Source organism: Myotis myotis, unplaced genomic scaffold, assembly GCF_014108235.1.
Source record: "Myotis myotis isolate mMyoMyo1 unplaced genomic scaffold, mMyoMyo1.p scaffold_m19_p_13, whole genome shotgun sequence".
NCBI classification, from domain to species: Eukaryota; Metazoa; Chordata; class Mammalia; order Chiroptera; family Vespertilionidae; genus Myotis; species Myotis myotis.
Genome location: NW_023416317.1, coordinates 24,207,843 through 24,227,350, shown reverse-complemented (window position 1 = coordinate 24,227,350; position 19,508 = coordinate 24,207,843). Strand labels below are relative to the sequence as shown.

Here is a 19,508-nt window from a genome sequence, read left to right as displayed (position 1 = left end):
GTTCCCTAGACATTTTATTTTATTTTGACTTAGAGATGGATCCAGGGAGCCTGCTTCTAATTTGGTCTCTAGAAAACATAAGCTACTGTTTCTGCCAAGCTGTAAGTTGAGTAGGTGTTTTTTGTTACTCCATGCAATTACCCATGAAAGAATAAATTAGCGAAATATTAGGATGAACAACAGTCCTTCTCAGGGATAAGTAACAGTGTCTTAACTTTCCAGCTGGGTGACAGGAGTGTGTTGCATCAGGGTGTATCTATCAATTTCACAACCTTCAGTGTGTTTCAAGAAGGCCAAAGTCTCTAGGCAGACATTGTGAGGAAGGACATGAATATGTGACCTTTATCTTAGACCTTCAAACTTGGCTTTAAACTATATTATAGTCAGTGAGCAGACTTTGCACAATATTACAAAGTACAAAGCACTTCAAACAAAAATACAACCAAGATGCAAAAATAAAGTAACTTCTCTTATCTGAAAGGCAGCATTATTTGGGAGTATGGAAGCAGCAGGTCAGAAAAGATGCTAGAAGCACCAGAACCATCTAATTTCCCTTTGGTGTTTTATGCTGTCCCTTATGAAAAGAAAAACTTCTATTAGAATATCTGGGGAAATGCTGCATGTCCTTAACACGTTAAGCGCCCAGTCTGTTTTGTCTTCGGGACGGAAAGTATAGTGTGAATTACCGGTGATTGACAGGGCGCTTAACGTGTTAATAATTATATTAGCTAATATTAATAGCACCCCAAATCTTTCCTAAGTATTGTGCTAAATACAGCATTTGAATCATCCCATTTAATCTTCACAACATCCCTATGAGGTAGGCACACTTATAATCCTCTTTAAAAAGAGGAAACTAAGGCGCAGATTTGGATGTAAGTGATCTGTCCAAGAACACAGTTACTGAATTGTAGAACTGGGTTACCCACCCAGATGGTTTAAAACTTCAAGGCTGCACTTAACTTTCTAAACTGAATACATTTGATGTATCAGGTACAGGAGGCTGGGATGTACTTTGAAGAATAATTCTCAAATAAAAGCTTCATTAGACAGATGTGCTAAGCTGTGCAACAATAATAGGTGCCAGAAAAAAGCCTTTCATATATTCTCTAAAACTTAGTAGTCTTGTTGGAAGTGCCCTTTCAGAGACCATAAATAACTTTTTATTTTTTATTTTTTTAATATATATATATTTTATTGATTTTTTACAGAGAGGAAGGGAGAGAGATACAGAGCCAGAAACATCGATGAGAGAGAAACATCGATCAGCTGCCTCCTGCACACCTCCCACTGGGGATGTGCCCGCAACCAAGGTACATGCCCTTGACTGGAATCGAACCTGGGACCCTTCAGTCCTCAGGCTGACGCTCTATCCACTGAGCCAAACCAGGTAGGCAATAAATGACTTTTTTAAAATACCTTCTTATTTGTTTCAGTTTGATACCTTAGAACTCTTAAATATAGTTCCAACTTATTTATCCAGCCCCTCCTTATTGATTCATGAAAATCATTTTGCAGTGTAAATTGACCTCAGAATTTTTAAATTCTTCTCCCATTTTAAGAGCTGCTATCCAGAGACAAAAATCATCCTGAAATATTAGAGCAGAAACGGCCTTTTTGAGATAACCTAAATTCCTCATTTGACAGATGAAGAAAAGGAGGCAGAGTGATTTGCCCACAGTTGGTTAGAGGCTGATTAAGAATCCAGGTTTTCTGTTTCCTGTATCTAGCAGAGGGCCAGACACTGAATAAGTCCTCAATAAATATAATTATTGGTAACAGTGGTCATTTTTGCACTTATTAATAACCAAAGTACTAGAATCATGTAAAAGGTGGACTAAAAGCCTCCAATGCTACCACTAGGGGACAGGAAGAGGAAGAAACACCAGTATAGTCCCATTGTTCAAACAGGACTACGCCTAAAACAGATGTCCTGTTTTAAAGGCCTCTGGAAAAGGAGAGTACACAGCTTCTCTTGGTTACTTATTCCATTGCTTAATTGCTCTTTTGTAGCCAGGAAAGTCTAAGTCTTATCTGGCATTTCCCCAACTGTGTTATACATATGTTAATGATGTTCTTTTTAAAATAATTAAAAAGAAAAAAATTCTGGTGGGCAAGTAAATTTAGGAAATGCTAGTCAAGTAAGGTTAAACAGGTTTACTGTGGGACTTCTTCGACTAATTTAATTCCTGAGAAAATACAAGAGAGGAGAGGGCACAGTATGCAATATTTGAGAGGTTTAACATTTGATGGAATACAGTTTGTGAAATAATCGTCTAACCTATGTTGCAGTTTGTAACTTTTTTCGTTTCCTAAACATACAGTTATCATCCTTTGCATATTTGCCCTTTACCATATGTACCTGTTTCTCTTGTAATGCCACATGCTGTTTAGATAGCTTGCCTAATCCACTCCTGAGCTATCAGGAGACAAGATGACAGGATCATGCCCTCCTCCATTTCTTCTTCCTTAGCTGGAAATGCATGTCCTCTTGCTCCCTACAGTCAAGCTTGCTTCTTATGCTGAAACTATCTTTACATGTTTCTAAAGGGAGATTTCCTTTCATAACCTAATTAAGATGCAGGCCCAATCTGTTGAACAGTTAGTTGCTCTGGTTTAGCAGAAAATCCCTACTTTGCCTGCTAACACATGAAGAATAGTGCTTAGGTCAGAAAAAAGGAACTGGAATGTTTCCTCCTGGCTATCTCCCTCTTCACATTTTGGTTTTGGCTTTGCAGTGATAGGGGAATAAAAATGAGAGAAGGGAGACTGAATGGAAAGGGAAAAAAATTAAAAAAATGCTCCAGAAATTTGTAACTAGTCAAAAAAGAGGAAACCATTAAAGATCTGCCAAAGTACTGTTTCTCTTTGGTGTGTCCACCTCTCAAACATTGTAAAGGACCTCCTGCAACCAGGATGGGTGGGAGGTTTTAAATAATGCTTTACTACTGAAGCACCTCTAATAGCTTGAAATCATCATAGAAGGGAAAGGCACTATCTTACTTAGAGTTTTTTAGTCTGGCAAAATTATGTGATACACTATGCTTCTGTTTCTTCTTTTGTTTTCAATTTACTGCGCCAAGCACTGTTAATGAGAAGACAATGGTCGTAAGCAAAACAAACACTAAGAACAAAAGTGTCAAAACAGATGTAGCCAGATGGCTAGGGGTTATTGGCCCATTTTTTGTTTTTAAACAAGTAATACTACGTATTATCTTAAAACATTTTACAATGTGCTATTAAAATGTCCAGAGTAAACATTTTTCATATTTTAGACCTTCCTCCTGAGCTATTAGAGCATTACCAAAAATATTCTATATTAAAGCATTTGATATAACTTGACTCTCATTCATGATTTAAAAAAAAAACAAACTTCTTAACTGGGAAGGAAAGGGAACTTCATTAATCTGATAGGGAATATCTATAAAAAACAAACAAAATACCTAAAGTAGCAATCATGTATGATGCTAAAATATTTAAAGCTTTCCTTTTGAAATCAGGAATAACAATATATTGGAAATCCTATCTAATACAACAGGGGAAAAGAGACATGAGGGTTAGAAAAGAAAAAAGAAAACTAATATTATTCACACATGATGTGATTGTATAAAAAACATTGCAGTTAAGAGAATTTAGCAAAGTTGCTGTAAAGAGGGTCAATATTTAAAAATCAATTGTGTAAGCCAACAACAAATAAAAATGACATTTAAAAATGATTTTTACAATAACATTAAACCTCAAATACCTGGGGGAAAACATCTAGCAAAATATGTATAAGATCTCTACACTGAAAACTCAAAAGTATTATTGAAAAAAATGAAAGAATATTTAAATATACCATGTTCACATTTTGGAAGACTCATTATTGTAACGCTGTCAATTCTCTCTACATTTATCTATAGGTTCAGAAAAAATTTATTCAATATCCTACCATTTTTGTGTGAAAATTGACATGCTGAGTCTAAATTTCTATGGAAATTCAAAGGACCAAAAGTAGCCAAGGCAACTTTAAAGAGAAAAACAATGCTGGAGGACTCTACTACCAGATATTAAGCCCAATTATAAAGCTACAGTAATTAAGACAACATATTAATTTGTGCAAAAATAGAAAAAATAGACAAATGCAACAGAAGAGCAAGTCCAGAATCAATCCAACAGTTACATAGGCATCTGGTTTATGACAAAAATGCCACTTCAGTGTACTGGGGAAAAGATGATCTTGTCAATAAATGGATCAACAATCTATTTTAAAAACCTTGCTTCTTAGAAGAATTATCGTTATATTTTATTATGGTGTTTCTCTTTTTAAAAGCTTTCCCTGTTTTACTTTCTTTGGAATTTTTATTTCTCAATATCTTAATCTCAATTTATGCTCATTCAGTAATATAAAATCAAAATCATTTCAAATCAAGATACCGAAGTGTTTAATACTATGTTCAAGGTATTTTTTAGGCCTCACAAGAAATACATTATAATTATAGTTCTTGATCTTTAGAAGTTACCAAGGTGAAAGATGTTTAATAAAAGTATAGAGATCAAAGTAGTGATAGAAACAATAAGTGCTCTAGAAATGGGGAGGAGAAGGAGACTAACGTGTTCTGAAATAATCGAGAATAACTTCATGGTAGATATGGCTTTTGAATTATGAGGGCCCAGTGGGATGATTAGGATTTGAATTATTATTGATAAAAATATTATGAGGAAAAGATACTTGTCTCTATCATCCAGCATGCCCCTTATATTACCTGATAACAACTTAAGTGATAACAAATAAGTGAATATAATATCAAAGATGAATAGATTTTACATAGGACACACACTTGCAAATTGAATTGGTTTATCCTGGGTCAATTATTTGTATCATGTAATTGACTAGAGATGTGGCCTGTATCAATGGCAAAGATTTCTATGTAACTCTGGCCATACTTATGTCCAATGCACACTTTTGGTTCTTATTAGCATCATATTTTAGTCAACTAAGCAAACTTGCCCAGACATCTAATATAACAGGCCTACAATTAAAAAAAACCCCACAAACTAAAATAAAGGCAGAGTTTTATGTAAAGTACAAGACAATAGCAAAATAATATCCAATGATCTTACATTAAAAATATTTAATTGCTAATGCAAGCAAAAACATAAGAGCAATAAATATTTTACGTTTTCCATAAGAAGTGACTTAATTAAAAGAAGCAAGGGGAGCCATTGTATTCACATGCCCAGAACATCTGAAAAATACTAGAACTCTTGTTCTATTACTAAGTTTTGCCATTGGCTCTTTGCCAAAGTAAGAAATTAAACCTTTCATTCTTCTGGAACTATGATTAATAATATATATCAGATAATATCTAAATGTTTTGAAAAATGCTAAGGAAAAGATTATAAGAGGGTAAACAATAAGTCTGATAATAGAAAACTTTAGAAAGCATGAATAATAAAAACCTGTATTATCCCAAAGTGGTAACTTACATTTTAAGTGTGTGAAGACAAAATTAACATTTGTTAGGCACCTATTACATATCAGGTATAACTTTAAGTGCTTTAAATGTTGAATATTAGTTAGTAATTAAATAAGTTATTTTTCTTACCACTGTTAGAAAATTAGTCTCTTGGAAGTTCAAATGAATACTAGAAGTTTAAAAAAGTAGGCAGACTTATACACCCCTATGTTCATAGCAGCACAGTTTACAATAGCTAAGATTTGGAAACAGCCTAAGTGCCCATCAGCAGACGAATGGATTAGAAAACTGTGGTACATCTACACAATGGAATTCTACGCCATTGTAAAAAAGAAGGAATTCTTACCATTTGCAACAGCATGAACAGAACTAGAGAGCATTATGCTAAGTGTAATAAGCCAGTCAGAGAAAGATAAATATCACATGATCTCACTCATTTGTGGAATATAATGAACAACATAAACTGATGAACAAAAATAGAGCCAGAGATATAGAAGCATCAAACAGACTGTACAACCTATGAGGGAAAGCAGGGAGTGAGGGGGTAAAAGATCAACCAAAGGACTTGTATGCATGCATATGAGCAAAACCAATGGGCACAGACAGTAGGGGGCTGAGGGCTTGTGCTTGGGGGTGGGGGTGGCAGGGGAGAGGTCAATGGGGGGAAAAAGGAGACTCATGTAATACTTTAAACAATAAAGGATTAAAAAAAAAGTAGGCAGACTTGCAGAAGAAGCCAGGCATTTGGATAATTCACAAATTTATGACATTCAAATTAACATTGAAAGATACTCAACTAATGATAGTCAAACCAATGAAAGGGCATGGTGCAAATAACTGTAAGCAATAGGTAATTCAAGATATGTTTGTACCTGAGTTTAGCATATTTAGTATTGTTTGTTTGTTTACATTAGCATTGGTTTTAGACTAGTATTTAGTTTACACTAAACTTTTGTTTGTACTTACTAAATACATTCCAGTGCTTGACCTCAGGAGCTGCCAAGGTAAAGCAGGAGATCGGCTTTGTATTAGTAAGTCAACAAAAGCTTATTAGATACCTATTATGTGTTAGATCAGCCATTTCCAACTGGTGTGCAGCAAGAATTTTTAAGACATGCAATACCCTGACTATTTAGTCAGAAGCACTGACCTCTTTTCCTTTAGACTGTCAAATAAAAATACAATAGCCAACACAACAATAGCCGTCCAGTGTGAATGGATCAAAATTATACCTATATTTTTTGTGAGAGTGGCAAAAAAATATAGCATATTTTTAGGTGTACTGCATAGTAATTAGTTTATGTGTGCCATGAGATGAAAAAGGTTGAAAATTGCTGTGTTAGATACTTGTGAAATAATGAAGAGAATAAAACCTGGGTCTTACCCTTAGTTGACTACATAATTTAGCCTAAGGAACATATAAAACAGAAAATAATATCAGGTATTTCTCTAATTAAGGGCTAAATTATATGATACAGACCAAAAAGGTTAGAGAATTTTATTATTTCTATTTAACAATTATTAATGAGCCCTGCTATTCATAGAGCATGTTCTAGGCATTTGGTATATACCAGTGGGGGAGCAAAGTAGGCAAAGATCTCTACCCTCGTGGGGTTGATATGCTAGTGGGATAAAGTGGGCAATAAACAATAAATGCAATAAAGAAATAAATACATTATAGGGTATTTTAGAAATAAAGTGTAGAGCAGGGGGAGGGGAAGGGCAGTGGAGAGAATAGATAATTCAATAGGGGGTCAAGGTAGTCCTCCCTAGAAGGTAAGATTTGAGCAAAGATGAAAAGGAGCTGAGAGAGTCAGCTAAGAGGCCAGAAGAAGCAAAAGCACTAAGGCAAGGAGCATGTGTGGAATGTTGGAAGAACAGCAAGGAGGCCAGTGTGGTGGGAACAGAGTGAGTAAAGGGCAGATAGATACAAGAGGGGACGGAGAAGTGACTGGGTGGGGTGGGAGCTGTGGGGCAGACGGGGGCTTTTGTTATAAGTGACGTGGGGAGCCAATGCAGGGTTTTGAGCAGAATGACAGATCTGACTTACTTTTTAAAATAATCCCTCTGGATGGTGGGCTGAGACAAGGCTATTGGGAGACAAGGGCAGAGGCAGGAAAACCTCTTGAGAGATTGGGATAGCAATCCAGGCTTGGATCAGGGTGGTAGCAGTGGAGGGAGGATAGGAGACATATTCTGGACATAGTTTCAGTTTGTAGGAGAGGGACAGCATCAACGGTAGTGTATTCAGAGAATGCTTCACAGCAGACATTACTTGAACTTGACCTTGAAGGACAGGGAGGATTTGAAAAGATGGAAGAATTAAGAAGGGCTTTCCAGAATGTGATAGGCTTGGTGGCCACAGTGAATATGGCTTATTCTTGGGATAATGAAATTAGTTCTATTAAATCCCAGGCCAATCACTATGGTTTGTAGGGAAATAAGATGATAAAGTGGAATCAGATTATAAAGTACTTCGAAAGCCAGGCAAAGGTGTTTAGACTTCAGTGTCCACTACAGTAGGTGCTCAATACTTATTAGAAGGCTGTTTTTTTAGGACCACTTATTTTGCAAATTGGATTGGCTGGCTGAGAGTTTCCTATTGAGAAGGTCAGCTAAAAGCCATACAGAAATCCTGGCATGAAGTAGTGAGGGATAATTCACATGTAGGTAATTAGCAGTTGACTGTTTTAAGTTTACTTTATAATGCAAGCAATTCCCCACTGTGGGAATCTCAATCTTGTGTTGCCAATCCCTTATTCAAACAAAAATTATATGAGTCTAAAAACCTGTGTACTCAAACAGCCATGTGATTTTAATTCAAGGTTGTAGAGTTGGATTGCAGTTACTATCAGGTACATGTGCAATTCCCGTGTCTCTAATTTAGTCAGAGGTGCAAACTCTGTCTACAGAAAAGGGTAATTTGGTAGAGGTTTATAGAAACTTAGCTCCATTCAAATGAGTCTGATTCATTCTCTATCACATATTTTCACAAATATTCAACACTAGCAGATGAACAGGAAGCATTTGCTGGACAACGTTCTAATGCCCAATTTAAGGGTATCTAAAGGTACCTTAAGTAACAGAAACCTTGTGTCACTTTTGTTGATCTAATACAATGAAGAAATTTGATTAGCTCACATTTTCTCTGAAACAAAGAATATGTACCTTACAAAGAGGTATGATGATTTTAGAATTTCCTCAAGGTGATCTTATTCAAGTTATAAGTGAGAATGCTGACAAAGATAGTAACCTATAAAAACCTCTTTCAAATGTATAAAAATTGTTTTCATTTAATGACTCATGCACGTCAATTAATAGTTTAAATGGATAATTGCTGTCAGATAGTTTTCAAGACAAGTTATATTCCTGAGGGCTGATAGGGGAAAACAATTTTTTTTAAATGCTGTGTCTTCTTGTAAGCATCTAATATAAATAACATTTGTTTTGAGTATTTCCTATAATTCATAATTTGGAGGAAATAACAAGAGAAATGACCATGTTTCAAAACAAGAGATTCTCAGAGTCTAGAAATCTACCAAATCTCTAAGTCCTGGTGACCAGAAGAGAGATTTGAACAGTTAAATCAGAAATAAATGATAAAACTAGAGCCATACTAAAAAAAATTAATATGGACAACAATAAAATTCTAGAAAAAGGCCTTGAATTATTATTACATGTTAGATTATGAAATTCAGGGTGATGTCAATAACCTAACTTTTCATCATATAGAGAACATTATAATTGAAGACAGTTTTTCAATGTTTCTGAGAAGAAAACATGTAATCATCACTCTCATTTAGGCTCCAAAAATAATTTCAACTTTTGGAAATTTAATCTTTTCATAGACAAATGTTAATGAAAGTGGGAGGTAATTCCTCCATTAAAAACATAAGACATAAAGATGCTTTCTTTAATTTTGATCATTTCCTTATTAACACATTCATGGGAAGTTATGCAGAAACCTCATTTCATTCAAAACTGCCACTTATTTTGGTGCATAAAGGATTCTGCCATCCCCCACCCCCATATTCCTTAAAATACTTCAAATTTAGGCATTTAGGAAGATTATATAAGTCTTCTATCCACAAGTGATTAATACTACAAGGCCAAAACAATAAACTCTATATATGGCTTCAGATGTACTTTCATAAATATTGTGTCATTTAATCCTCACAAAAACCCCGTGTTTTCTGTTAATTGTGTGCAGAAATGGAGGGCAGAGAGAATAAGTGATTTGCTCAAACTCACACAGAAAGTATGTGGCCAAGACAAGGTTGGGGTGGTTACATCCTCTGACACTACATTGGTCCCTTCAAACTTCTGGTCCCTTGGAACTTCTGGAAAGGTGAACACTTTGGTCAATTACCAAAATGGTTCCAAGTATACAGTTGCCTGGAGTCACATGGACACAGTTTAAGTTTCCCTCAGTAAAAAATGATGGGCAATCAATCATTTACTCCTATCTCAGGAGAGACTCTCGTTTCAAGAATCATCTATTGCAGCATTTGTCATGTCTCTAAGGCATATTTCCATTGCTCAATCAGCTCCAAAGGACAAGTGTGTCATCATCTTTCAATGCTCTGGTGCAACAACTTAAAATTAGAGAATTCACATAGGACTAAGTCTGGCACTGGAAGCAGAAGGCATATTCAGCTTGAGTTTGTGGAAGCTTCCCTTCAATCTTGCCAATTTTTACTAGTGGAAGTGATTTCAGAGCCATCATAGGGTTACTTGGGGTTGCCTGAGAAGATCATGATGAAAACAGAAAGGGGAATAAGATAAAGTGGGTCACAATGATCATGGAGCCCAGAAAAAAGTGGAAAAGTCCTTTTTGGGCATAATGGCTACATAGAGGTTTTAATATCATGAATATGACCAATACAGCTGGACATCTGGGTCATTCACACTCAATGAGCCACTTTTTTCTTCAATAGCAGGACCCAGCTATTGGGTAACAACTCCCAATTCCATCTTGTCTATGATGAGGAAGAAGGAACATCAACATTAATTACTGTGTCTAGACCAAATACCTACTCTCTACAGTGTTTCATCTCTGCTGGACTCAAATAGTTAATAATGATCATATTCCCAATTTATTTTCAAGTTTGTCTGTTTTGGCAAAGGTAGAATAAGTATTTCATGGTAATCTATAAAATACAATAGAAGTTAACCACAGGTCTTTGACCTTTAGGACCTCATATTTTTAACAGAAAAACACTGTGAATAAGAAGTAATCAGAGACCATATAAAACAAGAGTTAAATTATTGGTACAATATATAATTTCTTAATTGTAATCATTCTATTCTGTACCATGTTGGTTAGGAAGAAAAGTATTGGGTTATTCTCTGGGAGATTTGAGACTCAAAAAAAAAAAAATTAAATCCAGGGAAAATTCAAGGCACAAAAATAAAGAGATCTGTATAGAATGAAAACTAACTTAAATTATCCCTCACCACAAATAGTACTTGTCCCCCAGTTAAAGCTAAAATATTTGTTGCACTGCACTGTGGAAATATTAATTTCAAACAGACAAAACTATCAAATTTTGACACAAGAACTGTTTCAAGTATAGCTAGGCCATTCTGCCCTGATTCCAACTAAATCAATAACTGGAGAAAGATAGCAATAATTTTATGGATTGCAGAAAAATAGAGTAACAGACTTTTATATCATATAATGAAACTAAACTTCTTTTAAAGAGGTTCAGATGAGAGAAATATACATTGGGTCAAATCATCACAATAAAATTAAATAGTATTTCAGGAAATATTTAAAACTATTTTTTAGAAAGCATGATGTTTTAAAAAATTGCGATTGATACGTTTAAACTTCAGGCTTCCAGAAAAATTAAAATGTTAAATTGTAAAGCCATAATTCCAAGAATTACATAACTTAATTTTAATATTTTAGCACTTATATTGTAAAACATGAACCACACTAGTTAACCCAATCTATTTTTAGCATCTAGGAGAAAAAACATGCATAAATAGAAATAAATACAAAACAGTACAAAACAGAAGAAGCTGTGGTAAGAAACTCCAGTAGAAGGAGGTAGAGAAAGGAAGAACTCTGCTGTATACCTGAAACTAATATAATATTGAATGTCAACTGTAATTAAAAAAAAAACATTAAACTGGAAAAATAGGTTAAAAAAGGGAAAAACTTACATTTTGCAAAATCCAAGAAAGAAAAGTTGAAAAATGGGATAACTATTTGAATCATATATATACACATGTGTGTGTATGTAAACGTAAAAATTAGTCACTTATTTAGCATGAAATAGGCATTTAGAGACCTCATTTTCTTTATGTGTAAAATGAGATGCTTAGAATAGACATTCTCCAAGGTTCCCACAATCTATTCTACAGTGTATAAGGATCTATGCTAGGTAACCTAAGAAATATAAAGAAGTATTTAACTTGGTCCCACACTCTGGAAGCTTACAATTCTTTGGGAGAGATTAAAATGTACACATAAATATATAGATTTCAAAGTGGAACAAAAACATGCTGAGAGGGCTTTAAAAGGAATGAAAATGCTATAAGAGGAATAAAAACTGCTGTGAGAAATATCTAACATATAAGAGTAAAAGGGAGAAAAGGTGACTCTTCAGGTAGTCTAAAAAGACCTTAAATATTTTTGGCAAAGATATAAATCCGGAAAATAAAATGAATAGCTCTTTTTATATAAATCTATCTTTAATGCTTAAAATTCAAGAAATGGGAGCCATGCACAGAGATAAAATATAAATTAGTTTAATTTTCTTTTTAAAGTTCTGAATATTCTTATAAGTAAACACTATAGCAGCAAACTAAGCATTAAAATACTGCACTACACACATAACAGAATTATAACAAATATAACTTAGAAAACAAACTACAAGAGCAATTTTAACCTTCTATAAATGCCCAAAGTACCCCATAGCCATATCTGGAATGGACTTTACCTTGTGAAGTGCTTGCAGACAGTGTATCAGCGAAGGAATCACTTTCTGGGTCAATAAGAGAATCTCCCAGAGTTTCACCCATAACAGCATGGAATAGGAATTGGTGTAATTCACACTGATATTTTGTCTATTTCTTGCAAAAGACCAATCCGTTAAAAGAAAAAGACTTGTGGTAGTAGAACTTGTGAACACACCAATGAGTCAGGACATCAGTTTCCAAATATTCGGGAGAGGTGGGAATAAACACACAAAGAACTAGGCCTGAATTGGCTGGCACTCTTCTGTTAGAGAGCCAGCTGTGACAAAATGTTGTGTCATAATTTTGTTCACTGCTTTGGCAAGACTTGGTACATTCATTACAAGGAAAACATTGCCACACTGTCTCGCCAGTGACCCACATGTTTAGTGTCTTATGAGGGGCGCGAGCTGTACAGTATTTAGAACTATCAGAGCAAAGAGACTGTTCAATATGCAATTGCTTCTTTTTTAAAAAATATATTTTTATTGATTTCAGAGAGGAAGAGAGAGGGAGAGCGAGAGATAGAAACATCAATGAAGAGAGAGAATCATTGATCGGCTGCCTCCTGCACGCCCCCTGCTGGGGATCAAGCCCACAACCTGGGCATGTGACCTTGACTGAAATCAAACCCGGGACCCTTCAGTTCGCAGGCTGATGCTCTATCCATTGAGCCAAACCGGCTATGGCTCAAATGCTTCTTAAACGGAAAGCTTAAAATCTCTGTCCAGATAAATTTACTTGGACAAAGTTTTTTTTCTCGCTACCCACCCCTGGTTGAACCTCTATTCATCTTATCTGGAAAAAATTTTTAATTTAAACATGTATTCACTTTTTAAAATTTGCTATCAGCATTCTACAGAAATGCTATATGCTAAGGTATTTATTCTACTACTTTACAAAGCCCCAAATGATACTGACTGCTACCCAAATTCTATAAAATTAAACAGTTGAGAGAATGAAAGTAGGGACTAATAGGCTTAGATTTTTTACTATCAGGTTTTCTTTTAAAAAACGTGATTATTAAGTTTATCCATCAACAGCAGTGCAGCAATGTTGCATCAGTTGATGTTTAAAGGACAAATACCATGTTATAATGAAAAAAGTGGAGCTCTCTTTGAGAAGAATAGTGCATTACCAGGAAAAAAATAGACTTACACTGATAGGTTGGCAAGGAATGTGGTCAGTTTTGTAATCAGGAAAAAGCTGGCTTCTTGCTCAAGACCTTTGCCCTTTTTGGCAAGAGGAGACACTAGCTGTGCCAAAATTCAATGTGGGAGCTGGTCTCCTCTTGTCACATAAGTGGCTTAATAGAATTGCAGTGACTTGTGGATTTAAAAAGCTATCCCACATAGGGCAATATATCAGATGGCAATAATTCTCTGAACTACACTTATCCCAATTTCCCCAAGTGGAATAAATATATATCTGATTAATCTACATTGATTAACTAGTTGTCCTGCAAGGGGACTAGCAAAAGTTTCCTTGTCAATCACAGAGAAACGGCTTGGTGGGAAAACACTTAGTGGATCTCAACAGCATAGAATAAAATGGACAGCTGGGCAATTACATCATTATTTTAAGCCCCCAAAATCTTTATAAGGGAAATCAAGTTAAAGATCCAAATGACTGAGGTAATTCTCGTTGTACAGAATACGTTGTATAGAACTATATTCAACTTGAATTCTCCATAACAGAGTTTCTCCTTCCCTCTCAATGGTGGAAAATTTACTTATATTATAGACACAATGACATAATATTTAAAGGTGTAATTAAATTTAGGATTCTTGATTGACTTTATGATAGATCAAAAAAATGATTAAAGTCAAGAGCACTTTTCTTCTTGTTAATAAAACAGAACAACAATTTAAGCCCCATTCTCTTACAGATATTCCTACTCAATGTCCCAAGATGTGTTTTCCTACTAAGTCTTATTCCTATTAAGTGGCAGTATCTCACCCAATTCCAGATCACCACCTCATTCCTGACCTCAGATTCCAGTCTCTCCAATTTTTAAAAAGTGGCATGTTTATTAAAATGTTAAAATTATGCCAGATTATAAGAATGATAAAATTGGCAGATTGATACCATTTTAGTAAGATAAAGTCTTTAGAGTCAAACATTTTGTTAATAAAATGAGAAAATGAGGCCCCCCAAATGACAAGTAAATTCTCCAGGTTAAACAGTAAGGTGGTGACAGGGTTTAAACTAGAATCTAGGTTGTTAGGCCTCTAATTTTCAGGCCAGTCTACTTCTGGCCGTCACCAACTTTTACTCTTAGAAATGTCTAAATCACCTCTTTTAATAAACCAGCCATCATGGGAATAGAGTATTAGGTGGGTAAAGGGAAAAATATGTTAACTCTTTCAAGGAATATCAATGAATAACTGAGTTATTCTGTTTTTAATACACATTGATACTGGGAGTGAGGGTGGGGTGTTTGAGGAGTCTCTCACTACCCTTCTTCCTCTTATTCCTACATCTGAGGAATGTAGTTAGAATGTAGCTCATTCATGCCACATAATTCTACCTGAAGACCCTAGTTTTGTTTCAGAGGTTAATAGTATTACCTGGTTTTCAAATTCTGTAGCACTCTCTGTAATTTGAGCAATACACAGATTCATTCTTTTTAACTACCATCAAAGGGACCAATTTCTGGACTCTTCACTTACTGTTACTTCTATTCTCTCTTTTTTTCCTTCTCAGACTGCACCTGTCACATTGTCATTCCTTCTCCCCCTAGACTACATTCATTACTTGAAAGCAAAAACCTGTCCATACTTTTATTTGTTCAACAAATATTTATTGACAATATATCACAATATATTGGCAGGCATTGAGCTAGATGCTGGCCTGATGAAAAAAATGTGTTCTTATCTTGTGTAGTTCAAAAATAGTGAATAAACAAAAATTACAATTTTGATTATGTTTAATCTTTAGCCTGGCACATAGCAGGCTAAAGAAATATCTAAACTTTTGACAGCATATACAAATCAAGCAATCTAAGAAGCACCCCAAGTTACTAAAAATACTTATACAATGTGGATTGTTTAATCATATTTTATGTTAGTGATAATATTTTATCCTAGCATACTATACCACTAGATTACTTAAGAAATAACTTGCTCACATGAACATTAAAATGGACAAGATTAATTGAGCCTAATAAATTGAATCTAATTATACATCTGTTTTGTCCTTATATATTGAAGACATATTTTATTTTACAGCTATCCATTTATTCATTCCTCAAATATTCATCAAATACCTGCTGAGTTCCAGATATTATTTTAGGCATAGGAGATAAATACATTAATGAGCCAAGATTTCTATCCTCAATGAATTCACATTTAACCATATTAAGAAAAATTATCTAAAATTAAAAGGATCTTTTAATTTACTTAACTTTGAAGGTCAATTAGCATGCATTGATATCAGAAATAATACATTTGCTTGATTCAAGTTATTAATATTAATGGACAATATATGGTCACCAGAAAACTTATGAGAGTTTGACATGCTTGTGAATATCTATCTTCATGGCCTTAAGGTTCCTCAGTGTCTTTATTATATTAATATCTGAAGGATATTATAATACGATCCATAAAGAGCATGTTGGTGAGTTGCACTGTAATGTATGGTCTTGGAGCTTTAGACATAGAAGCTTTGTATATCAATTGGTTATCAGCACTTTGCATCTGAAAGATACCTTTACATAGAAGTCTATTGCTTTTCACTCTATGGAAAACTTTTTTTTTTTTTTTAATCCTCACCAGAGGATATGTTTCCATTGATTTTTAGAAAGAGTGGAAGTGGGGTGGGGAGGAGAGACACAGAGAAAAACATTGATGTGAAAGAGACCCCTCGATTGGTTGTTTCCTTACGTGCCTGACCAGAACTTGGGATCAAGTCTGCAACCCAGGTACATGCCCTTGACTGCAATCGAACCTGGGACCATTCAGTCTTTGGGCCGACGCTCTATCCACTGAGCCAAACTGGCTAGGGTATGGAAAACTCTTAAAGGATAGTCTTTGGTAATTTTACAGAGTGAAGAGTGGTATAAGACCATCTTCCTCAGGTACTACCCACTAAAACTAACTCAACTTCTATTGAGGGATGTAGGGCTTTGTGTAATGTAGAGGTTGAGATGGTAATTTCTCCTTGGACTTTGGAGACCAAAGTGGTATGGATGTGGTTGTTGGTACAGTACAGTCTCAGCAAGAGAAAAAAAAAATGGGGCTAATTAGGAATGATTATAAGAGGAGGATAAAGAGCTAATTTAACTCTATCACAGTTTATGACTGCTGAAAACAATGGACAGTTTAGTATATGAAAAGGCTACTCTTCAATATTTAATCTTCAATATTATTTTATGGAACCTATCTTTGACAAAAAAAATCTGAATATTACTCTGTCAAAAAACTACCAAAATTTTAGTTCATTTAGAAGAATGCAACTAGACCGGTGATTTTCAACCTTTTTCATCTCATGGCACACATGAACTAATTACTAAAATTCTGTGGCACACCAAAAAATATATCTTTTTTGCCAATTTGACAAAAAATGGGTATATTTTTTATTCATTCAAACTGGATAGTTATTATTGTGTTGGCTCTTGTCCTGTCATTATTTTATTTGACAATCTAAGGGAAAAGGGGTCAGTACCCCAGACTAAATAGTCAGGTATCACATGTTTTAAAAATTCTTGCAGGACACCAGTTGAAAATTGATGAACTAGACTAATAACAGTTAAGAATGATTAATAGCAAAAAGAGGCCTAAACATTTATAGTTAATAAAATCATAGAATTATGTCTGTATAAAGTTTTAAAAGCATTATTCAGTGTTTAGAATTATTTGCATCAAATTCCCCAGGAAATAGATTATTAAATATTTTTTGTGCACATTACTCTTGAAACCTTGCTTTTTTTTGGGCTATAGATTAAACTTGGGTTTCATTTTCTAGATTGAATTCAAATTTTAAAAACTGCTCTCTTCTATTTTATGTAAAATAAACTATTAATATCAGTATAGAATAGTGTTTATAGTATTCTTTTCTTTTGCTATAATCTCATTTTAAAAGTTGCATTTCATGTCAAAGTGCCAAGAACACTTAAACTAGCTCCTAAAAGGTGAGGAACTCCTTGAGAGAACAATATCTAATACCTCTTTATATCCCTGGAGCCTAGCACAGAGTTCCTGGTTGGCATAAAATATGTTTATTGTTTTTGTTGGTGATGAGAATGATCAAAGAATAGCTGCTTGCCCCAAATGTCTCACATGTATCATTCAAGGAGGAGTTTAGAGACCTAATGAACTGAGCACAGCATCAATTTTCTTCTTGTTCCAATAAGACTTAAATTTCCTGGTGGTACTCTAAAGGAAGCCAGCTAATTCCTAACAACTAGAATGACTACCTAAAGTTCACTTCTTCCCCTACCCAGAACTGCTGCTTTTTCCTAGTGCAATTAAAGTTGGCTCAGAACCTCATCTTTTAGTGGTAGTTGCATCAATTCAGAGTTTCCTCATAGTCACAGGAGACACGTCATGGAAGAAATGACATTCCAATGGGACACTCGCCTTTTAGAAGAACAAATAATCCTGTATCATGTAAATCCATCACAACCATCACAGCAAGCTGGGTATTCCCATAGGAAGAGACAAAGGAAAGTTGTCTTTAAATACATGTCATTTTCTTTTCTTTTTTAAAATATATTTTTATTGATTTCAGAGAGGAAGGAAGGAGAGAGGTAGAAACATCCATGATGAGAGAGAATCATTGATCGGCTGCCTCCTGCACGCCCCACACTGGGGATCCAGCCCACAACCTGGGCATGTGCCCTTGACCGGAATCAAACCTGGGACCTTTCAGTTCACAGGCTGACGCTCTATCCACTGAGCCAAACCGGCTAGGGCAGCCATGGGCAAACTACGGCCCGCGGGCCGGATTCGGCCCGTTTGAAATGAATAAAACTAAAAAAAAAAAAAAAAAAAAAAAGACCGTACCCTTTTATGTAATGATGTTTATTTTGAATTTATATTAGTTCACACAAACACTCCATCCATGGTTTTATTCCAGCCCTCCGGTCCAGTTTAAGAACCCATTGTGGCCCTCGAGTCAAAAAGTTTGCCCACCCCTGGCCTAGGGCCATGTCATTTCTTTAAAAAAATTTTTTTAAATTGATTTCACAGAGGAAAGGGGGGATAGAGAGAGAGAGAGAGAGAGAGAGAGAGAGAGAGAGAGAGAGAGAGAGAGAGAGAGAAACATCAATGATGAGAGAGAATCATTGATTGGCTGCTTCCTGCCTGCCAAAATGGGTATGTGACCTGACCAGGAATTGAACATGACCTCCTGGTTCATAGGTTGACGCTCAACTACTGAGCCATGCCAGGTTACATCTCATTGTCTTTTAAAAGGCAAAATCCAAACTTCTTTAATAAAAAACTGTCATTTGGTTCAGATTTTCAAAAAGTAACATATTATCTATACAAGGTTAATATTTTAAACTAATATACCATATTGATTTAAAGAAAAATAATTCAATGAAATTGTTAACTTATAGCCAATAGCTCCAGTAGATGTATATTTGATATTTTAAAAGATCTTCTATATGCTGAAGCAGTGTAGTATATGGTAAAGCACACTGACAATGGAGCTAGAAAGTCTAGGTTTTAGGTTCCTATCTGGGTTCAGCCACAAACTTGCTGTGTCGAATCTTTGGGTTGTGAAGTATGCCATTGCTATTTTAATAGGAGTTGTGTTGAATCTATAGATTGCTTTAGGTAGTATGGACATTTTAATGATGTTAATTTTTCCAATCCATGCACATGGTATATGCTTCCACTTATTTGTATCTTCCTTAATTTTTTTCTAAAATGTCGTAGTTCTCTGAGTACAGGTCTTTTATATCCTTGGTTAAATTTGAACAAAGTTGAAGGTATCACAATACCAGATATCAAACTATACTACAAAGCTTTTGTAATCAAAATAGCCTGGTACTGGCATAAGAACAGACATATAGATCCATGAAATACAACCGAGAGCCTAGAAATCAACCTATACCTCTATGGTAAATTAATATTT

The 19,508-nt window shown here is 35.0% G+C and overlaps 1 protein-coding gene across 3 annotated transcripts in view; it reads right to left on the bottom strand.

Annotated features, from left to right (window-relative positions):
- Positions 1 to 19,508, bottom strand: part of PPARG (peroxisome proliferator activated receptor gamma) — a 135,053-nt gene that overhangs the window by 54,165 nt on the left and 61,380 nt on the right. Inside the window, exon 1 of one of the 3 annotated variants that reach the window (XM_036332211.1) lies at positions 12,410 to 12,557. The exons of the other annotated variants lie outside the window; for them this stretch is intronic. Coding sequence (XP_036188104.1) covers positions 12,410 to 12,491 — 82 coding nt within the window. The 5' untranslated portion in view covers positions 12,492 to 12,557. Of the gene's footprint in view, positions 1 to 12,409; positions 12,558 to 19,508 lie in introns of those variants that run through there. 3 annotated transcript variants of the gene reach the window in all.